This window comes from Ovis aries, chromosome 1 (genome assembly GCF_016772045.2).
Source record: "Ovis aries strain OAR_USU_Benz2616 breed Rambouillet chromosome 1, ARS-UI_Ramb_v3.0, whole genome shotgun sequence".
In the NCBI taxonomy this organism is placed as follows: Eukaryota; Metazoa; Chordata; class Mammalia; order Artiodactyla; family Bovidae; genus Ovis; species Ovis aries.
The window spans coordinates 11,632,291-11,654,116 of NC_056054.1; the positions used below are offsets into that span (position 1 = coordinate 11,632,291).

The window sequence follows — 21,826 nt, forward strand, 5'->3', positions numbered from 1 at the left end:
ATTCCCTCCACACCCACTTCAGGTGAGCAAGGCTGAGAAACTTCTGACTTTTCACAGCATTTCATCAATGCCCAACTCTTGGGAAATATGGGCTGAGTTAGACCGCCTCATAGAGGGAAGCGCCCACATAGTTCAGAAGGCTCTTATTGAAGGCTTGACCTGCTCTTGTGTCTGAGCATGCCTTATTAGACTTGAGAGAGTTTCCAAGACTAAAGTAGGCAGAAGGAGGGGAGGCTGGTCCTCATGATACACTGAAAGGGCAAGTTTGGGGCCAGAGGGACTGGACAGAGGATGGGCACTCTCAGGGGAAATTCTCCCCGCATCTGGGAGCCTCTGGACTCACCGGGAAGAACGTGAGCTTGGCCAGCACACTTCGAGCTGGGAGGAAATGTGTGAGGGAGGAGCAAAGAGTCAGGAGACAGTAAGCGACTGTGGGATCCTTGAGCTGGGGAGGCAGACAGCCCTGGAGTGTGGGCAAGTTATTTGGCTTCTTTGAGCCTTGGGCCTTTCGTCTCTAAAATGGGGTCATAGCAGATGCTGGCACTGTCTTACACATATCTCCTGCCCTTACACGTCTGCACAGTTATTGCTTGTGCATAATTACCACCCTGTTATTGGTTGCCACCACCTGCATTGCCTTCCCTGAGACTTTATCCTACCCCAGAGCCCATCTTACACCTGGGGCATGCCAGAAACGTGTGTGATGCCAGCCTCCAGAGACCAGCCGAGACCAGGTGGGGGTGTACCTCGCCCAGCTCTCTTCTCTTTGAATGGGAAACTTGAACTGCTTATTATATGTTGTTCCCAGAGGTCCTAGAGGGATGGAGCCCCAGTTGCTTCCCATCATTTCCCTTGCATCCCGCTGGATACTGGCAACTCTGTCTTCAAGGAGTTCCAACTATTGAGGAAATGGGGACAGAGGCCTGGGCCAGGCTGTGCTGACACTTAACATCTTCGGAAATAAAGGACCAGGGCTCTCCTAGGACAGAGGCAGGACCTGGGGGCTTGTCTGGCAGGAAGTCGTGTGTTCCAGGGCGGGGCAGCTGCTCTGGAAGCCATCTCCACAGGGCCTCCTCATCCCAGATCGAGTCTGGAGGCTGAGGCAGGCAATAAATCCCCTCGGTGGAGCTGGTCCCAGCATGGGCCACCCTGCAGAAAGGCTTCATCAGCGGCCTCATTTGCATAAGATAATGAAATCGCAGTAAAAATAGTAAAAGAAAAAATGGCCTGGCAACTTTGTTTCCATAATGACAGATGCTTCTTAAACACTCAGCTTCTGTTTCCCAAGGAAGTGTCATCAAGGCCCCGGGGGAGCTGCAAGCCCTGGCCCCAGCCTGATTGTTGGAATGGCAACCTGCAGCCCCAGGAGTGCCTGGTCCCTGAACCCTTCCTGCTCACTTCAGCTGGACCTGGGGGCTGGGACAGATGTGGGAGAAGGGGAAACTGACAGAAGAGCAGAGAAGGACCCTCACAGCTAGTGAGCCTGATGCCTCACACTTAACATGTGCTTTCATGGGAGCTTTTTCTTTCATTCTTACATGAGCTCCCTGAGGCAGTCAAAGTGGGCATTCACACTGCATAGGAGAGAAGCTAAGGTTTGTGAATGGTCCAAGATCACCTGCTCAAATTAAGGTGGCAGGAGGGCCTTGAAGCTCGTCCCTGATTCTGGACATGAGTGATCGGAGGCCCTTGCCATGGGAGATGTCAAGGGGAGGGTGTGTCCCTGACCTGGAGGATGGTAGGGACCTACAGGATGTGAAAGCTAGCTCGAGGGGTCTCAGACCTCTGTGTTCTGGGCAGGGTGAAATGACCAGAGTCAAAGGGAAGGGAGCCCTTGACTCTGAGGGTATAGTTATCTGAGATGGGACTTCCCCAGACCTAGAGGCCCAAAAGGAGCCTAACCAGAACCTGCTCCAGAACCATCCTGGCCTATCAACTCCAAGACACCAGGGCTTCCTGACCACCGCCTGGGAAGCAGAAGTGACAACCACCACCACCACAATAATGATGATGGTGATGAATAAAACAGTGGAGAGGGACTTTCCCACGACTCAGAGGGAAACCTCTAGTCCAGTCTCACTTGGCTGGAGGTGCGGAGATGCCTCAACGCACCACCACCCTCCCTCCAAGTATTCAGGACAAAGCTCTGATTTCCTGATTCAATAAAGGAGGACTTAGCCACGTGGGCTGGGGAGCTCTCAGGCTACATATGGCTCTTCAGTCATGCAAGATGGCCAGGGGGCATCATCTGGCTGCTTAGGAAGCGGTCTTTATGGAGGTGCTGAGAAGGATGTTCTAGTCTGGCACATCTGTACCAGCTTTGTGCAGGTGGAGACTAGGGTCCACCCCCTGGAGCTGGCTAGCGCTGGCAACCTGGGGAGCCCTCCACACATGATTCTGTTTCTGTCTGGCCGTCCCTCCCCCATTTCCCTCCTCCAGCCATGGAATCTTAGGACTAATTGAGGAAGTGCTGGAGGGGTGATGGGATCATGTATCCTTCCAGATGTTTTGGATTTGAGACAAGAACCCACCTCTTTGAAGTTGAACAAAGGTAAGTACTTGGCCATCTTTCATTTCTCTGTTCCTGGGCTACTCTGACTCTTGGAATATTTGGGGAGGTGTCCGGTCATTTGTTACTTTCCCTCCACCAGAAAATGATGAGCCGTAGCAGTGCAAGGCAGCTACAGTGTCATCGAATCCCTACGACAACCTCGGCCTCTCCTCTCTGCACAGGAGGACACTGAAGCTTGAAGAAGACACAGCGGTGGTGGGGTGGGGGTGGGCAGAGCCTAGCAAGTTTACCCCGGCCTCCTTGATTGTACTGCTTGGTGGGGCTTGTCATCAGGCCTAAGCAGAGGGATGCTGAGTGATCTGTGTCCCCTCCAACCTACACATTCTGGGGCTAGACAAGACAGAGGAATAGGGCAGTGCAGTGAGAGGTGGAATTCATAAGCATTTCAGATAGGGCAGGTGAAGGGTTAAATGGGGACAGGTCCAGCTCTGTGCTGCTGTTGTATTGGGCCTGGGTCTTCAGAACTTGGAGCGGGAGGGTTCTGGGTAGGGTGAGGTGACCAAGGTCAAAGGGAAGGGAGGCCTTGACATTGAGGGCATAGCTGTCTGGTGTGTCTTGCCTCGCAATTCTAGTACCAGTCTTGCAGGGGGTCGCTTCTCTAGTGGGTCACTTCTGTATTGTTCTGAGAGCCACTGGAAGCCCAGCATGTCCTTGCTCCCTTATCTTTCACTGGTTTTGTAAACATCTGTATTCAACCTCTTCCTGCTTAAGTGTCCTGCCCTTTATTATGTGTAGTTTCCATCACTCAAGAGTAACCAACTGAGCACTCTCTAATTTCTAGTTTGAAAAAGCTCAGGCAAGACCTCTGATTGGCCAACTCTGGATAAGAGGCTTACCTTGCTTCCTCAACTGTTGCCAAAGGAACAGGATCACACAGGGATGTGGTGACTTCGAAGGTAGCTATGGGATGGAGAGGAGATGGAGAGGAACGTGCCCAAGAAAAGGTAAGATGGAGGTCAGATGATATCAATACTGATGTCCCACATAAACATCTGAAATGGGGACCAGGAGCCTGGGCTGGAGTCACGTGCTCATCACCAGGGGCCCCTGCCCAGAACACAGTCACCCTTGGGTGAAGACGGCACAACTTCAGGACCCTCTGGTTCTAAAGAGACAAGAGAGGCAGAAAACACATCTCAAGAGGGCCCTGTTTTCTAGAAACATTTCTTTATTGAAAATTTAAAACCATATTACTTCATACAGCAAACTGTGCACTTTGATATATCACAGTGTCTTAAAAAGGAAAATAATCAGATTTGTTTGGAAATTTATTTACATCAGCCTAGAATGATTGGCAAGTAACACAGTTACTATGAAACCCAAATTGTTACAAAATGTTTACAAAAAACTATATTCATAGAAATTCTGCATGTCCACAAAGGGCATCCCCTGAATGGCCCAGAGACCAGTGTGTGGGAACGATGTTGAGTGGGATTGGGAGGGTGTCCAGGCACTCTGGTCTGGGTGGTGGGACAGGCCAGGGGTCTCACATGGTGCTGTTTTGGGGCTTCACCAAGGGGCTGGGAACCCAAGTCCCCACTGTGGGAGGCGCGGCCAGGAAGCTGGCCCAGGCAGAGGTGGGCTGGGGGCTTGGAGCACAGTGGCAAGGGGGCCCCTGGAGCCTCTTGTTCCTGTCCTGGAGTCAGGACAGGCCCAGCCTCAGGAGGCTGGGTTCAGGTATGCTCCGTCAGGACCCCAAACAGAGGCAGACCCAGAGTTAAGTGCAGACCAGTCTGACGCACGGGGCTAACGCAGAGGGCAGACCGCTGACCACACGGAAGCCCACTCCAGACCCCTTCCCACGTGGTCCAGAGATGCTCTCGCCGGTGATGGAGCCGAACCACTCGCTGAAGGGTTAGAAGGGAAGGAACAGACGGAGCCGAGCGTGGTAGGGACGGAGGTCTGCAGCTACCGCAGGGGCGGGGCCAGGCTCTATGCCAACTGCCCTGCAGGGAAGGTGTGGTGGGGGAGAGGGCAGACATATGGGACGAGGCTGTGCTCAGACTGCCCTCTCGGCTTCGCCTCTTCCACCCTGTCACTGCTCTGCCCACATCTCTGGCTCCCCAGTCACTCCCTGACAGCTGACCCTGCGGTCAAATGGGGCTGTGGAGATTGTCTGGGGTGGGACAAACTCATGGCTGGAATTGCTGGCTCCACAGCCGTTTTCTTACATCTGGAGGCCTCAGAGTTTTGATCTGTAAACTAGAGACGCTGCGGGGTGATTTGAAGTCTGTTCTAGAAGACAGGGGCCGGGGACATCAGACTGGCATGCTGGCAATGGCCAGGGGGCCATCCTCCTGAAAAAGGGTTTTTCTTATCTGGGAGCTGGGTTGTCCTTGTGTATGGTTGAGAATGTGAGGCAATGGCCTCTGCCCTACTCCAGCCTTCTAGGGTATTCCAGGTAGAGCATCCCTGGTGGCTGGGCAGACAGGTATTGAGAGCTGGTCCAGTGAGAGGCCCCCTCTTTCCCAGTCCTTCCAGCTCCCTGCTAACTGCCCTGGGACTGCAGCTGTCATGTTGGCCCAGGAGCCCAGTAGTGTATGACACTGCCCCCCCCCCAGACAGAGGCCCGACAATCCTCAGAGCCTCTCAGATGCAGACAAGGCCCTTGGACCACTCCTGTTATCCTCAGGAGGCCTATCCGCCAGCCCCTCGGTTCTCCCTTCCTCCTCAGGGTCTGCAGCTCTGACATGCATCGGCCCTTCTCGTCCCCCACAGGGCTCTCCGCAGCCCCTGCCCCAAGCAGCCTCCATCCCAAACTCTGCAGCTGCAGCCCCCGCCGCTCACCTGGTCCCCACCCACACTGGCTGGGTAATGTACACTCCGTGTGCAGACGTGCGGGGAGGGGTGCGTATACACATGGGCTACAGGTCATATATACACTGTGCATATATATATATATACAGCATATATATATCTCTTTTTACATTCATATATATACTGTACAGAACTTTAACCTTCTACCAAAAACATTTTTGTGACTTTCACGTATGGCCTCATCTCTGAACTTCTAACTCCTGGGCAAAGCCAGGACGGCTCCATTCAGGCTGGCCAGGGGACTGAGGGTGGGACCCTTCTACTGGGGCAAGCAGCTGGGCCCGTTCCAGATGGGTCCTCCCAGCCCGGGGCTTTTCCAGATGGGTCTAGTCCAGAGGCCCGTCTACAGAGCTGGGCGCACTTCTTGAGTCTGTCCACGGGGCTGGGCCCATCTCAGAGGTTAAGTCCATACAGCTGTTTGTCCAGATTGCTAAGGCCTTCCCAGATGGCTGTCCACACAGGACCAGAGATGTGGGCCGGAGCAGAGAGCTGGGAAGGGTCTGGGAAGGGATGTGCTTCATGCTGAGTGATGATGCCGCAGCCGCCAGCCCACACTTGGCACACCCACCTGGGAGATGTCGGGGAGGGAGCTTCCCACTGTTCTGGGTGAGCGGGTGCCTGTGTCTGACTTCTGCTTTCCTGGGGCTTAGGGAGGGAGTGACTTCTAGCCACGTGGAGCATTCTCTCCACTGCCAGAGACCTCCTCCATCCAGGGCTGGACTTGCCCTCTGCCCATGCCCGGGACCTTGCGGGGAACCCGTGGGCTTGGCTAGTGGAGACAGAGTCTTGGCTGTGAGCAGGGGAGATGCTCCCACCCTTCAGAGGCTCAGAGTCAGTTCCTCAGCCAAGGGGGCCTTACTCATCTTGAGACACGCACCCAGCATGGGGCCCACTGAATGGTGACAAAGTTCTCAGGTTTGTCTTATCTGTCCACAGAAGATGGACTAGTAACAGGTCAAGGGGAGAGAGAAAATGAGGCCTCGTGGCCCCACCCCCCAGGGCCTTGACAAGGTGTGTATGTATCCAGTGCTGCCCTTCAATCTGGCCAGTTGGAGCAGGCTGAAGGGAGGCACTGGCATTTTGGGGTGGGGGATGGAGGTGCAAGGTAGGGGTGCTCTTCTCTTCAGGGCCGGTACGTGCTGGAGAGGAACAGTCCAGTGTCTGCTTGGGCCAGTCCCATCCTCTGCTCCATCCAAACCAGTGTTGAGCTGCCACTGACCTCAGTGCCTCTGTGTGTGCGTGCACCGTGGCTCAGATCCACGCCCGCGGGCAGGTGGGCCTGAACGTTATTTCCACTCGACCCACCTTACTGGGAATAGTTCCCCGGCCCCCACCCCAAGACGCAGCAGCACCTTCGTCCCCTGGGATAGAGCTCACATTCGGAGAGAAGCGACCTCCGCTGCACTCTGAATGCTGGGCTGGTCTCGGAGACAAACACAGGTCATCAGGCAGAGTTGGAACCGTCATCCACACATGGACATAAGGCTCGAATGGGAGGCGATATCAGGCTGCGAGTCCTCCCATCTCCATGTAGGACTTGAGAAATCATTTCAGTCCCTTTCGGGGGATTTCCCTAATGGAATTGTGCCACTGAGTTCCACCTTCCTCCCCTCCTTTGATGAAGCTCTTCCTACCCCACCAGCTCCTGGTCTTCCTGTCATCACAGTCTATATATGTGCATAGCCTCAGAAGAAATGACACGTTCATGGCGTGTCACACACAAAAGCACACACACGGTTGAGTGTGTGATAGGAACATGGATGTGGGCGTGTGCCATGAAGGTAGACCGGATAAAGAGAGAGAGTGGCTCATGTCTGTGACTGGTGAGAAAAAATTGGCAAATACCTTCATCAGAATCTGGTTATCTAGAAATTGCCAGAAACAGTCATTTTCCCTTCAAATAGGACACTCCACAGAGAGCAAAGGAGTCATGAGCTGCGGGTGCCTTCAGGGTTTCGCCCCACTTGGCCAGTCTACCCAGGCCTATGTAATCTCAGCAAATCTTTGTGACATATGACCTCTCTCCACGGCAGAAGTGGACCCAGACTCTAGTTCCCTTCCTGATTGTCCATCTCTGCTCCTATTGTGAGCTGGAACATATGTGTACGTTTGAACAAACATGTATGAACACACACACACGAACTCCAGGCCCACGTGGCTCCTCACATGCAACATGCATTCCCTTGTGCTGTGCACTGGTCTAGTTCTGTCTTCCCTCCCACGCTCCACTGCACACACACATGCACACGCGCTCACAAATGGACCCCTTGATGACATGGCTTCTCCATTTAAACTTACTTAGCTTCTCCATTGGAGAGAATCCCATGGGTGGAGGAGCCTGGTAGGCTGCAGTCCATGGGGTCGCTAAGAGTCGGGCACTACTGAGTGGCTTCACTTTCACTTTTCACTTTCATGCATTGGAGAAGGAAATGGCAACCCACTTCAGTGTTCTTGCCTGGAGAATCCCAGGGACGGGGGAGCCTGGTGGGCTGCCGTCTATGGGGTCACACAGAGTCGGACAGGACTCAAGTGACTTGGTAGCAGCAGCAGCTTCTCCACTAAAACATATTTTATCTTGTCCTCCACCCTCTGCCATTAGGTGCACAAAAGCGTGAACACACACACACACACACACACACAAGCATACACAGTTGTTCACATATGTATACATATGTATACTCACCAGAACCCCAATATGGCATGGCTTCTCCTGTTTTTACATGTATGGGGTCCTGCTGCTTGTCCAGATTTATCTCCTTCACCCCAAATTCACACACACATGCACGCACACACATCAGATCCCAAAGGTTTCTCCTATTATTGCATGCCTGGGACTCTGTTACATGCCCTCTTTTATCCTTCATGCCCAGCCCCCAAAGATCAGACATACGAAGATACACATATATGCACACGCACACACAGACACACATACATTCCTACATCCAGGAGCTCACAACAGCATGGCTTTTCCTATCATGATGCATGTTGGCCACGTGGCATTCCATCCCTCCTCTCCCACCTCCAGTGCTCACAGCCTGTCGGAATCGCTGTGGCCCTGGGAACCAGCTGGTTTGGCCCAGTTTGGAGAAGAAACAAGAGTTTTCACATACGTCCACTGTGCTCTCCTGCTTTGGGACTCCTGAGGAGAGTTAGAGATGACCCTTCACCCCAGCTGAGAAGGTTCTTGAGGCCTAAATGTGGCTCTTTTCCTAACCAGGGTCCCCAGGCAGAAGCAGAAGAGTGGCGGGGGTGGGTGGCTGGTGTCTTCTGGGGTCTGTACAGATTTCCAGCCCCCTTTCCCTGGCGCAAAGCCTGCCCTCTGCCCTTGGCCATGGGCAGCCTTGCTGGCCTCATCGTGCTCTCTTTAAGGACACTTTGTTCCTAATCCCTCCACGTCTCATTCTCCTCCCAGAGTCTTAAGAGTCTCAGACCTAGAGTATCTGTCCCAGCTGGCTGGAACCCACATATCACCTCCACCCCTCGCTGCGCCTCCTCTGCTGAACCCCCAAACCCCACAAGGTCCTAGCTCCTCTGGACAAGAGACCAGGGGCTACCACCACCGTGTATCTCTGTGTGGGGTATTTGGTTAATCCTCCAGGAGGCAGCTTCAGCCTCCCCACTCCAGGGGCCTCTACCAGGGAGGCTATTCTGCCCCCTGGACAATTTTTCTCTGGGGGGCATCTTTAGGTTTGACAAGTCCAGGAGGCATGGAGTTCTTTAAGCGCCCCCCCAATCCAGCTACCCCAAAGGGAGCCTGTGCAGTGGACCTGATCCTCCTTGGAGGATGGGCGACAATGTTCACTTCAATCTAGGCCACTTTCCTCCTTCCATGATGACAGAAGACGGTCAAGGTCAACTGGCCAGGAATGGAGAGTTGCTGAAGAATAGATGGCAAAGAGCTCAAGCGTCCTAATGCCACCGGGGCTTAGAAAACAGCTTGGAGACCAGCAAAATAAAATCCAATGGCTTGAGGGCCTGTGGGATTTCCGTGGAATCCACTCTTCCTCTGCCCGTGTCTCTGGGCATCCTTTGTGAGAGATCCCGGGGATCCGTTCTCCTCCAGTCACAACGGGGAAGAGAACTTGCTCTGACCACTCTCCCACTCCTAGGGACCTTCTAGAGGAGCGGGACCCTTTGGGACATTGTCCAGAAGAATTCAAATTGGCATTCTCTGTGCATCCTCCTCTCTTCCAGACTCCAAACGCCTCCTTTTCCCTGTGGGGCTCCTGCCTTTAACTTTGCCCAAACAGGGGCTCCACCATGGGTGGTGTCAAGTCCAGGAGATCAGGACCATGTGAGCAGCCCCTGGGGGACGAGTTCTTCCTTCTGACCAGGCATGTGGAGTGGCTGTCCTCCAGCTTCAGCTCCCATTGGCAGCCAAACGATAGCATCCTTTTCGGTACCCAAGGTCTGTGTCTCTGGTCTCATAGTCAAGTTCCAGGAGGCCTGGCCTCGTGGGGAAGGAGCGGCAACATGAGAGCTGTTTCCTGTTTCCTTTTGACCCTGCAGGGCCATGTAGAAACTTCTGACTATAGACGAGAGTTGAGGGGCAGGTGGATTTGGCCTGAGAGAGGCATGTGCTTCCTTTGGCCTTGGCTGTCTTGGTTGGCAGCTTTAGAAACCCATAGAAGAAACAACAGGAGGGTGAAGCCCAAGCAGCTGGCCTAGGGGGCCTGCTGGTTTCCTGGTAGGTAAGGGCAGAGGGCTCCTGGCCCAACAGGCAGGCAGCAGCTCTGGTCCCCAAGTCCAGCGTGGGGCTTGGGGATGTTCCTTCCAGTCTCCTTTGCTCTCTCCGCCCTGCCCCCAGGCCGGCGGTCCCCCGCTCACCTGTGCCTAGGGGAACACGGGGGCCAGTGATGTGCTGCAGGTCATGCTGTCTTTGCCCGGAAGCCGGCGGTCGTTGAACGTGTGCATGTTGATGACGGCGTCAGTCTTGGTCATCGTGGGAGGCTGCGGCTTGTGCTTGACCCGACGCTGGCAGGCAAGGGAGAAGCGGATCTCGTCAGCCACGGTGCTGCAGAAGGAGCGCTGGGGTCGGGGGTGGGAGGGGAAGGAGCACAGGGGTGAGGCCCGCCGTGGAACTCCAGCCAACTCCTCCCCTTCCTCCCAAAGCCTGTGCTAAGGCCGCCGGGTTTCCTTCACACGTTTACACCGCCCGCCCTCTGCCCCCTGCAAGGTGACTAGTGTGGGTTGTTGTTTAGTTGCTAAGTTGTGTCCAACTCTTTTGCGACCGCATGGACTGTAGCCCGCCAGGCTCCTCCGTCCATGGGATTTCCCAGGCAAGAGTACTGGAGTGGGTTGCCATTTCCTTCTCCAGGGGGTCTTTCCAACCCAGGAACTGAATTGCATTTCTTGCATTGGCAGCTGGGTTCTTTACCACCGAACCACTAGGGAAGCCCAGGTAGTTTGGAGAGCAGCTTACAAAGCATCATGTCCTTGTTTGGAATCAGGTGATATCATCTTAGCCCCATTTTACGGATGAACAAACTGTGGTTCTGACTGGCATGCACATTAAAGTCTGAGTAGTTTACCCGCCTGACTTTTCTCCACTAGCTTCTGAGGGCAGGAACCAGCCAGTTTCATCCTATGAGCCCAGCCTCCAGCTCTAGGCCTGGCTCAGAGTCAGGGCTTAAGAAACACTTGATGAATATATGGATAATCTCTGTGAGAGGGGTTCCCATTGAAGGGAGGAGTCACTTTGCTCCCATTCAGGAAAGCCTAGTGCAGATTTCTCAGTGGGGAGGCAGGTCCCTGTAGGGCTTTTTCTGGCTTGGGTCCCTGTGGGTGTCCAAGAGGGACAGCTCAAGGGCACACTGCCCATAGGTATCTGATGGCAGAGGCTTCTATGAGACCAGCTGCCAGAGACTGTCCCATGGCTTGTTGAGAAGGCAGCAGGCTGCCAATGTCTCAACTTGCCCGGGGAGGCCTGGGCATCAGCACTCAGACAGGTTGTAGTTAGGTCATGTGGTACCGGGGAACGAGGACTTGGCTTTGAATTCTGACTCTGCCTCTTACCCTCTGTGTGACCTCACCAAGCTTCCTCTTGCTCCTCCACTAAATGCAGGACATCTTCCCTCCTTACCTCCCCTCTTCATTCTGCGACTATTTACTGAGACCTACTCTGTGCCATTTTCATACTGTTCATACTGTTCATGGGGTTCTCAAGGCAAGAGTACTGAAGTGGTTGGCCGTCCCCTTCTCCAGTGGACCATGTTTTGTCAGAACTCTCCACCGTGATCCGTCTGTCTTGGGTGGCCCTACACAGCATGGCTCATAGTTTCATTGAGTTAGACAAGGCTGTGGTCCATGTGACACTGAAAGATGAACTCCCCAGGTCAGTAGGTGCCCAATATTCTACTGGAGATCAGTGGAGAAATAACTCCAGAAACAATGAAGAGATGGAGCCAAAGCAAACACAACACCCGGTTGTGGATGTGACTGGTAATAGAAGTAAAGTCTGATGCTGTAAAGAGCAATATTGCATAGGAACCTGGAATGTTAGGTCCATGAATCAAGGCAAATTGGAAGTGGTCAAACAGGAGATGGCAAGGGTGAGCGTCAACATTCTAGGAATCAGCAAACTAAAATGGACTGGAATGAGTGAATTTAACTCAGATGACCATCATATCTCCTGCTGTGGGCAAGAATCCCTTAGAAGAAATGGAGTAGCCATCATGGCCAACAAAAGAGTCTGATGAAGTACTTGGATGCAATATCAAAAACGACAGAACGATCTCTGTTCATTTCCAAGGCAAAGCATTCAATATCACGGTAATCCAAGCCCTGACTAGTAATGCTTAGGAAGCTGAAGTTGAACGGTTCTATGAAAACATACAAGACCTTCTAGAATTAACACCCCCCAAAGATGTCTTTTTCATTATTGGGGACTGGAATGCAAAAGTAGGAAGTCAAGAAATACCTGGAGTAACAGGCAAATTTTGTCTTGGAGTACAGAATGAAGCAGGGCAAAGGCTAATAGAGTTTTGCCAAGAGAATGCACTGGTCATAGCAAACACCCTCTTCCAACAACACAAGAGAAGACTCTACACATGGACATCACAAGATGGTCAACACCGAAATCAGACTGATTATATCCTTTGCAGCCAAAGATGGAGAAGCTCTATACCATCAGCAAGAACAAGACCAGGAGCTGACTGTGGCTCAGATCATGAACTCCTTATTGCCAAATTCAGACTCAAATTAAAGAAAGTAGGGAAAACCACTAGACCATTCAGGTATGACCTAAATCAAATCCCTTATGATTATACAGTGGAAGTGAGAAATAGATTCAAGGAATTAGATCTGATAGACAGAGTACCCAAGAACTATGGACGGAGGTACGTGACATTGTACAGGAGGCAGGGATCAAGACCATCCCTAAGAAAAAGAAATGCAAAAAGGCAATGGTTGTCTGATGAGGCCTTACAAATAGCTGTGAACAGAAGAGAAGTGAAAGGCGAAGGAGAAAAGGAAAGATATACCTATTTGAATGCAGAGTTCCAAAGAATAGCAAGGAGAGATAAGAAAGTCTTCCCCAGTGATCAATGCAAAGAAACAGGAAAACAAAATGGGAAAGACTAGAGATCTCTTCAAGAAAATTAGGGATACCAAGGGAATATTTCATTCAAAGATGGGCTCGATAAAGGACAGAAATGGTATGGACCTAACAGAAGCAGAAGATATTAAGAATATCTTATCTGTGGCAAGAATACACAGAAGAACTATACAAACAAAGATCTTCATGACCCAGATAGTCATGATGATGTGATCACTCACCTAGAGCCAGGCATCCTGGAATGTGAAGTCAAGTGGGCCTTAGGAAGCATCATTACAAACAAAGCTAGTGGAGGTGATGGAATTCCAGTTGAGCTATCTCAAATCCTAAAAGATGATGCTGTGAAAGTGCTGCACTCAATTTTCCAAGCAAATTTGGAAAACTCACCAGTGGCCACAGGACTGGAAAATGTCAGTTTTCTTTCCAATCCCAAAGAAAGGCAATGCCAAAGAATGCTCAAACTACAACACAATTGCACTCATCTCACATGCTAGTAAAGAAATACTCAAAATTCTCCAAGCCAGGCTTCAACAGTATATGAACTACGGACTTTCAGATGTTCAAGCTGGATTTAGAAAAGGCAGACGAACTGGAGATCAAATTGCCAACATCTGTTGGATCATTGAAAAAGCAAGAGGATTCCAGAAAAACATCTATTTCTGCTTTATTCACTACACAAAAGCCTTTGACTGTGTGGATCACAATAAACTGTGGAAGATTCTTAAAGAGATGGGAATACCAGACCACCGAACCTGCTTCTTGAGAATTCTGTATGCAGGTCAGGAAGCAACAGTTAGAACTGGACATGGAACAACAGACTGGTTCCAAATAGGAAAAGGAGTACGTCAAGGCTGTATATTGTCACCCTGCTTATTTAACTTATATGCAGAGTACATCATGAGAATTGCTGGGCTGGAAGAAGCACAAGCTGGAATCAAGATTGCCAGGAGAAATATCAATTACCTCAGATATGTAGATAGCACCATCCTTATGGCAGAAAGTGAAGAACTAAAGGGCCTCTTGATGAAAGTGAAAGAGGAGAGTGAAAAAGTTGGCTTAAAGCTCAACATTCAGGAAACTAAGATCATGGCATCTGGTCCCATCACTTCATGGGAAATAGATGGGGAAACAGTGGAAACCGTGACAGACTTTATCTTTTTGGGCTCCAAAATCACTGCAGATGGTGACTGCAGCCATGAAATTAAAAGACTTACTCCTTGGAAGAAAATTTATGACCAACCTGGACAGTATATTAAAAAGCAGAGACATTACTTTGCCAACAAAGGTCCGTCTAGTCAAAGCTATGGTTTTTCCAGTAGTCATGTATGGATGTGAGAGTTGGACTGTGAAGAAAGCTGAGCACTGAATAATTGATATTTTTGAACTGTTGGAGAAGACTCTTGAGAGTCCCTTGGACTGCAAGGAGATCCAACTAGTCCATCCTAAACGAAATCAGTCCTGAATAGTCATTGGAAGGACTGAAGTTGAAGCTAAAACTCCAATGCTTTGACCACCTGATGCAAAGAACTGACTCATTTGAAAAGACCCTGATGCTGGGAAAGATTGAAGGCGGGAGAAGGGGACGACAGAGGATGGGATGGTTGGATGGCATCATCGACTCAATGGACATGAGTTTGAGTAAACTCCGGGAGTTGGTGAAGGAGAGGGAGGCCTGGTGTGCTGCAGTCCGTGGGGTCTCAAAGAGTCGAACACAACGGAGCGACTGAACTGAACTGAGCTGAACTGAGCTGAACTCTGTGCCAGGCACTTCTAGGTGTTAGGCACATGGCAGTGAAACAGACAGACAAGGCCCTAGCGCTCAGGGAATGCTGATGACGGGATAGAAACAGGTAATAAACATGTGGACAAATAAATAGCTCCAGAAAGAGTTAACTATGATTAACAGAATAAAGCACTGAAATGGGATGGAGTTGGGTAGGGAGGGGCGATAGGTGGGAAAGACTACTTGAGCTTCAGCTGAATGCCCAGAAGACTCTAAGAATATGGGGCTCTGTGGGAAGCACAGCGCAGGGTTCTGGAACAGAATGTGCAAAGGCCCTAAGGCAGAAGTGTGCTTGGCTGGTTAGGGACTAAAACCGTGGCCAGTGTGTGTGGAGCAGAGTAAGAGAGGGGAGAGTGGGAACGAGGAGGCTGGGGAGGTAGGTAAGGACTAGATCGTATAGGCTTTTTAATGGAATTTGGAGCTTATTTCAATTGTAATGTAATTCTAATTTAACCTAAAGGATTTGATTGTTCTTCTTAGATGAATCATAATTTTAAAAACCATTCCCAATTATTGGACATTTAGGTTTTCTCACATTACAATGAACACGTCAATGAACATTCTTGTCAATAAAATTGCACGTTTTGGCCACTTCCACTGGGTGCATTTCTAAAAGTAGAAATTGACTGATCCAAACATGTAGCCTCCTTTAAAGACTCTGGCCATACTGCAGAGTTACCTTCCAGAAACTTACCCTCTTGGACTCCCCCTGAGCAATGTGGTAACATGTCCCTTTTCTCACACCTGTGTGAACTTGAACACCAAGAATTATCTTTGCCCTTCCTCTTTGCTCACTCAGGCTTACTGATTAGAAACGACTTCACTGAATTTTGGGTGGATGTGTAAGTGCATCTTATACAGAAGACTTAACCACAATCTCCTTCCACACTTGCCCTGTCTCCCTTTGAACTTTCCTGTAAGAAGAGCTTCCCCACAGACCACTGGCCCTCCACTCAAGGTGCACATTCAAACCACTCTGTACACTTCCTTAAGAAGCCAATCCCAGAGGCCACCACAGACCAGTTAAAACACAGTCTCTGGGAGTGAGGTCAGGGTATTGGCACTTAAAACACTTCTCCCTGTGATTCCAATTTGCTGCTGGGACCCGGAACCACTGCCCAACCACACGTGAATTAATCAGATGGGTTGAACCTAGCAAGCTTGGGCTAACCCTCTTAACTCTTTTTCTCTGTTAAACTTTTGATTATGGAAATTTCCAAATATATGCAGAAGTGAAGAGAACAGTATAATGAACCCCTATGTAAGCATCACGAAGCATCCACAATTACCCTGGAGGGGTTTATGCAGGGGAACGACATGGTTTGAATTAAGTTTTAAACAGGGCACTGGCTGCTGTATGGAGAGCAGCTGGTGGAGAGGAAGAGAGGAGGCAGGAAGACCCGACCAGAGGCTAGTGTGTGGTCCAGCTGGGGATGATGGGCATGGCCTGGCATGGAGCCAGCGTGATGGGAAAGCGTGCCGAATGGGGCTGGTAGGGCTTCCCGGTGAATGGGATGCAGAGCGGGCTATGGGGGGAGGGGTGGGATCAGATGCCACCTTGCACCTGGCACCTAAGGAGTGTGAAGCCAGTGTGGTCCCTGATCTGTTCCGTCCCTTCCCAGTGCCCGCTCCAGTTCTTGGAGGTTTACCTGCTCTCGCTCTGCGGTCTTGCGGAGCTTGTACACAAACTCGCCCACAGCCACCAGCACAGACAGGACCAGCCCGGCGGCCAGGACGATGAAGATGCCCCCGATCTTCTGGATGCCCAGGGCGCTGGCCTCTTTGTTTTCCTCCTCAGGACACCCGCTGCCCCTCCACCACTTCTCCTTCATGATGTGCAGCTTGTCCTCCTCCTGGAGCTGCAGGATGGCAATGGTGATCTTGTCCCGGTACGGGGAGCCTGGGTGGGGGAGAGGGGACCCTGGCCATCAGCAGCCTTCAGCCCGTCTGTGCACCCCTGCCAGCACCCTGGCTGGGGCTAGCCACCATCACTAGCCCTCTCAGCACGCTCTTCCGAAGGGGGCCCCCAGTGCCAGGAGGCCCCTCTTTTAATCCATCAATGGTGACTTCACAGATCCAGGGTGGAGAGTTTTGCCTATGAATCCCTGTCCCCGCAGGCCTCTGGAAGACCCAGTGTATCTGAGCTGCCTCAGCAGGGGTGAGGTCAGAGAGAGGAGGCAAGACCTTGAACTGACCCCCATCTCTGTGTCCGCCCCCAGGTCTCCTCTTCTCAGGCCGGCGCTGACCTCATGAGGCTTGTGGCTCTGCCGTTTTGTTTCTGGGCTGAGCCCTTTCAAGGCTCAGGGGGTGATCTGAGAGAGGGAGTGGGAGGCCACGTGTGCGCAAGAGTGAACCTGGGGGTCTTGCCCACCCTCTGTCCCCCCAGCCCTCCCGTCTGCAGCCCCTGTGCTCACCCATGGGCGTGCCGATGCCATAGCCCTTGGAGTCGATGAGGCCCCCGATCTGGGTGAGGTTGCAGTTCCTCTGGGTGACGTACTCAATGGTGGTCGATTCCATGAGCAGCGCGTAGTCGGCCGTCAGCGTCCGCTGGATGCCCTCCTCGTTGTTCTTCACCAGCGCCGAAGGTTTGCTGCTCATGAAGGCCCACATCTTCTCGAAGGTGGAGATCTTGGATTTCTGGGCCATGGGGAAGCAGTGGGGGTGATGTACGCAGTTACTGAGCACACAGGGACCAAGCACTGCTCACTCTTCGCAGGCCTGGGTCACTGAATTCTGTGCACAGTCCTTAGAGTGAGTGAGTTCCGCCCACTGCTCAGATGTGGAAACTGAGGCCCTGGGAGGGTATGTCCTCAAACACATGGCATCTGATTGTAAAGCTGAGAGTCAGACTCGGGCCCACCCACATGGAAACCCTTGACTCTTTGCTGTGGCACAAGAGGTCTTCAGGCTTTTCTTAAAAAACTTTTTTTATTTCTCTAAGATTTATTAAACAATTAAGCACATGCAGGTCATGTTCCAAGTGCTTTGCCTGCATGAACTCACTGATTCTTCCCCATAGTCAGAGGGGGCAGGTATGGGTTGGCCAAAATTTTGTTTTGGTTTTTCCACAGCATCTTATGGAAAAACCCAAATGAACTTTTTGGCCAACCCAGTAATATCACTAGCTCCAGTTTACAGATAAGAGAATGGAGTTTGGCTGTGCCTCAATTTGCCTAATTTACTCAGACACAAACTGGCAAAACCAGGCTATCTGACTCCAGAGTCCATGCTCCTAACCACTGAGCTTCACTGCCTCTTGGAAACCGCTGTGAGGGTGGCAGGGAAGGTGGGTGGATGCTGAGGAGGGCAAAGCTCGGTGGATTCTAGGCCCCCTACTCCCACTTCAAGCAGTCCCTCTTATGCACCATTGTTCCTGGGGAAGGTTTGTCTCAGGCAAGGGTTCCTGTCTGTTCTCCATCAATATAGTGAAAGAGAAGCAGGGCGAGCATTGCTGAGAGGGCAGGAGAGTAGGGGTAGTCAGAGCAGGTGGTCTGGTGGCCCCCTCACCCTCCGGTTCCAGAGTGTCCCGGGCTGGATGCTGCTTCCTGGGTGGAACCAGCATCCTTGAGAACAGGCTGGTGAGTGGGCTGTTGTGCTTGATCCCCAGCTGGGGGCACTCAGGGAGGGCCTGGGGCCAGGAGAGGTTCAGTGTCTCTTGCTGCCGGAAAGGACTGGGCAGAACAAGATGCATGCCTTCATGAGATTTCTTGGGATCTTAGTGTCTGTCGGCTGCCTGCTCCCAGCAGGGATCAGCCCCACCTCCATGCATCCCAAGGGAGCAGGTGGCTCTGCAGTCCCCACTGTCCCTGGCTTTTTCTGAGTCTGGCCATGCCCGTCTGTGATATCGGCCTGTCTGACTGGCACCTGGCCCAGCTCCGGGGTGTGTGATGGCATGGGTGTGCTCCAAGAGGCTGCTGTGGGGCTGGGGGAGAAGGGAAGAGCTGTGACTGTCAGGAGTGGGGGGGGGGAGGGGGCTGGGCGGACAGTGGACCTTCTATTCCCCAGGTGCCTCCTAGTTTTAAGGCTGTCGCTCCAAAAGTGCCTGGGCAGGAGGGAGCCCCAGAGCAGCAGGCAGCTCCACACTCGAGATTCCACCTGATCCCAGAATCCCTTGAGTGCCAGCGATGCTGCCTTTGGGCATAGGGTCTGAGGGCACCTTCACAGACACTCTCCTCCTGCAAGTTTATCTGCCCTGAAGTCGAAGGTCTGGGAGGGCTCGGATGCCTGGAACCCCTCAGTGGGTTCCACTGGAGCAGCAAGCTGGCTGATCCCACTCCTGCCTATCCTCAGCCTGTCCCATGATCAGCTATCCCTGCTCCCCAACTTTTTCATCCTCCCATAGCCCCAGATGCTCCCCACCCCACCCCACACTTAACTATTCTTGCCCTCAAGAACATTCCTGGTTTTCAGCTCTTTGAACTCTCCAGACGTCTCTTATTTTCTAGGTAACTTCTGCTACCCAGACTCTGCCCCCTCCAGCTTCTCCCTCGGGTCTGCTCTCACTCTGTCCCTTTTCCTGCCCAGATTCTCATAGTCTGAAATCACTGGAGTTCAAACTGGCTCCAGTGATCCCTGTCCCTGGAGTGTGGGCTGGGCCCAGAGACTTGCTTTTAACCCCTGCCCCCAGGAGTGACAGGCTTCCCTGATAGCTCAGCTGGTAAGAATCCACCTGTAATGCAGGAGACCTCGGTTTGATTCCTGGGTCAGGAAGGTTTGCTAGAGAGGGATAGCACCACTCCACTATTCTTGAGCTTCCCTTGTAGCTCAGCTGGTAAAGAATCTGCCCGCAATGCGGGAGACCTGGTTTCCATCCCTGGGTTGGGAAGATTCCCTGGAGAAGGGAAAGGTTACCCAATGCAGTATTCTGGCCTGGAGAATTCCATGGACTTTATAGTCCATAGGGTCGCAAAGAGTTGGACACGACTGAGTGACTTTCACTTTTGTTTTTCCATGAGTGATGGGAAATCTCACACCTGAGATTAGGTTACGGGAGAGGCTGACTTCTGCCTTGCTTGTACTCTCTCTGGCTTGCTGCTCTGATGGAAGCTCACTGGTATGCTGTGAGCTGGCCCGTGGAGAGGTCCACATGACAAGGATCAGAGGGCAGCCTCTAGCCAACGGTCAATGGGGAGTCGGAAGCCCTCAGTCCAACAGCCTAGGGGGAACTGACGGCTGCCAACTATTACTTGAGTGAGTTTGAAAGCTGGACCTGGAGGTGCAGCGTTAGCCAGCACCTCGATCCTGGCCTGTGAGAGGCCCTTTGCAGACGACCCGGCTATGCTGTGCTGATTCCTGACCCACAGACTGAGAGGTCATACTATTGTTGTTTTAAGACACTAAGTTTGGGGTAATTTGTTATGTAGCAGCAGGTAGCTGATATACTCTCTTACACGCATGCTGACACAAGCTGCTTTTATTCCCAATATAGTTGCTTTCTCAGATAATCAGTTGCAACTATTCCTCTCATAAGATTATCCCAGTCCAGTTATTCCTGCTTGCCGGGGACACATGGCCTCAGGCACTCTGCTTTCTTGGTTTGTTGTTGTTGTTTAGTTGCTAAGTCATGTCCAGCTCTTTTCCAAGCCCATAGACTGTAGCCCATCAGGCTCTTCTGTCCATGGGGATTCTCCAGGCAAGAATACTGGAGTGGGTTGCTATGCCCCCTTTCAGGGGATCTTCCCAACCCAGGGATTGAACCCAGGTCTCCCACATTGCAGGCAGATTCTTTACCACCTGAGCTACCAGGGAACCCCGAGCCATATAAAAACTAAATGCTATTCTCTCATCAGTGATTTCAGCACCTCAACTCCTTTTCCATCCCAGTCTCTCCTGCTTTCTAAATTGTCCTTCTTCTCCTAGAGGTGGGAATTAGGAGTGGCTGAGGCCTTCAGGGCTCCCCTTATATCTCCTAATGTATCCATCCATCTAACTATCTATCCTTCCATCTACATATCCATCCACCCACCCACCCATGTATTCTCTTATTCATCACGTTCATATTCTCACCTAGTCTCTCTCACGCTATCTACACACCAATTCATTCTACTAACTATACAACTATCCACCCAATCTTTTACCTATTTATCCATCCATCCAATACCCACCCATTCTCTTATCCACCTGCCCATCACCAGCCATCCCAGCACCTCTTCACCTCACCCATCTCACCCACTCATTCTCCCCACAACTAGCCATCAGTAACTTGACAATGAGCCATTCAGGGAGCCTTGTCCCATTCTCTCTGTGTCAGAAGGGGAGAACTTCTCCTGTTTCTGGAAACTCTTCCCTGAATCCTCTTCCTTAACACCCCAACACCTAGTTCCTCCTATACATAGGCCTGCCAAACATCAAAACATAAGCTCTTCCCAGGAACACCCCATCATAAATGTAGACAGAAATTTCCATTGGAGGCTGAAGGGGGCAGGGACCGGTATTGGGGCTGATGGGCTCTGACGCCTGCAGCAGGTAAAGGACCAGGATGAGGAAGGTGGGAAAGGACACCAGAGAACTTGGGCCAGTTCAGATGAAAAGTAACGATAAAGCGGGAAGCTGGCTCTGATACTGATTTCAATAGTTTTGGCTCTCCCGGCTCCAGTGTCAACAAATTCACTACCTCCATCACCTGCAGGCAGGTGAGCCTGAAACCTGCCTCCCTAGACAGGCCACCTCCTGTGTTGTCTCATATCTTGGGATCCCCATTTTCCACAAAACCCACTCATGGTTTCTAATTCCCCTTAGATTCTGTCCCGTCCTTGAGTGATAGTCCATGATTCCAAGTACATCCCTGGGAAACTTCCTTCTGGTACCTCGGAGGCAGGGAGGGTTACAGCCAGGGCCCTTCCCGGAATCTCAGCCCCTTCTCCCACCTTCCTGGGCCAGGTCATCAGAGGTCCGAGTTCCATCACTGGCCCGAGTAGTCACCACCCCAGGGGATGGCTCCACATTACTATGGCTCCAATGCAATCCTGCCTGTCCCCCAGCTCCAGTGGGAGCCTTAATAAGCGCTGTTTCAGGGCCAGTCACCCAATCAATTAATGGAATCGTTTGGAGCAGCTGATACAGGGCGACACGCCAGGACGGAGAGGCTTTTTTTATCAGT

The 21,826-nt window shown here is 51.8% G+C and overlaps 1 protein-coding gene across 3 annotated transcripts in view; it reads right to left on the reverse strand.

Moving 5' to 3' along the window:
- Positions 1-3,722: 3,722 nt before the first annotated feature.
- Positions 3,723-21,826, reverse strand: part of GRIK3 (glutamate ionotropic receptor kainate type subunit 3) — a 247,504-nt gene continuing 229,400 nt past the window's right edge. For 2 of the 3 annotated variants that reach the window (XM_004001807.5, XM_042245693.2), the window contains exons 14-16: positions 17,142-17,364; positions 16,377-16,627; positions 3,723-10,417 (exon numbers count right to left, since the gene is read on the reverse strand). In XM_004001807.5, the coding sequence (XP_004001856.2) occupies positions 10,223-10,417; positions 16,377-16,627; positions 17,142-17,364 (669 nt within the window). In that variant the 3' untranslated portion in view covers positions 3,723-10,222. The remainder of the gene's footprint in view (positions 10,418-16,376; positions 16,628-17,141; positions 17,365-21,826) is intronic. The other variant, XM_060399335.1, reaches the window with a different exon arrangement.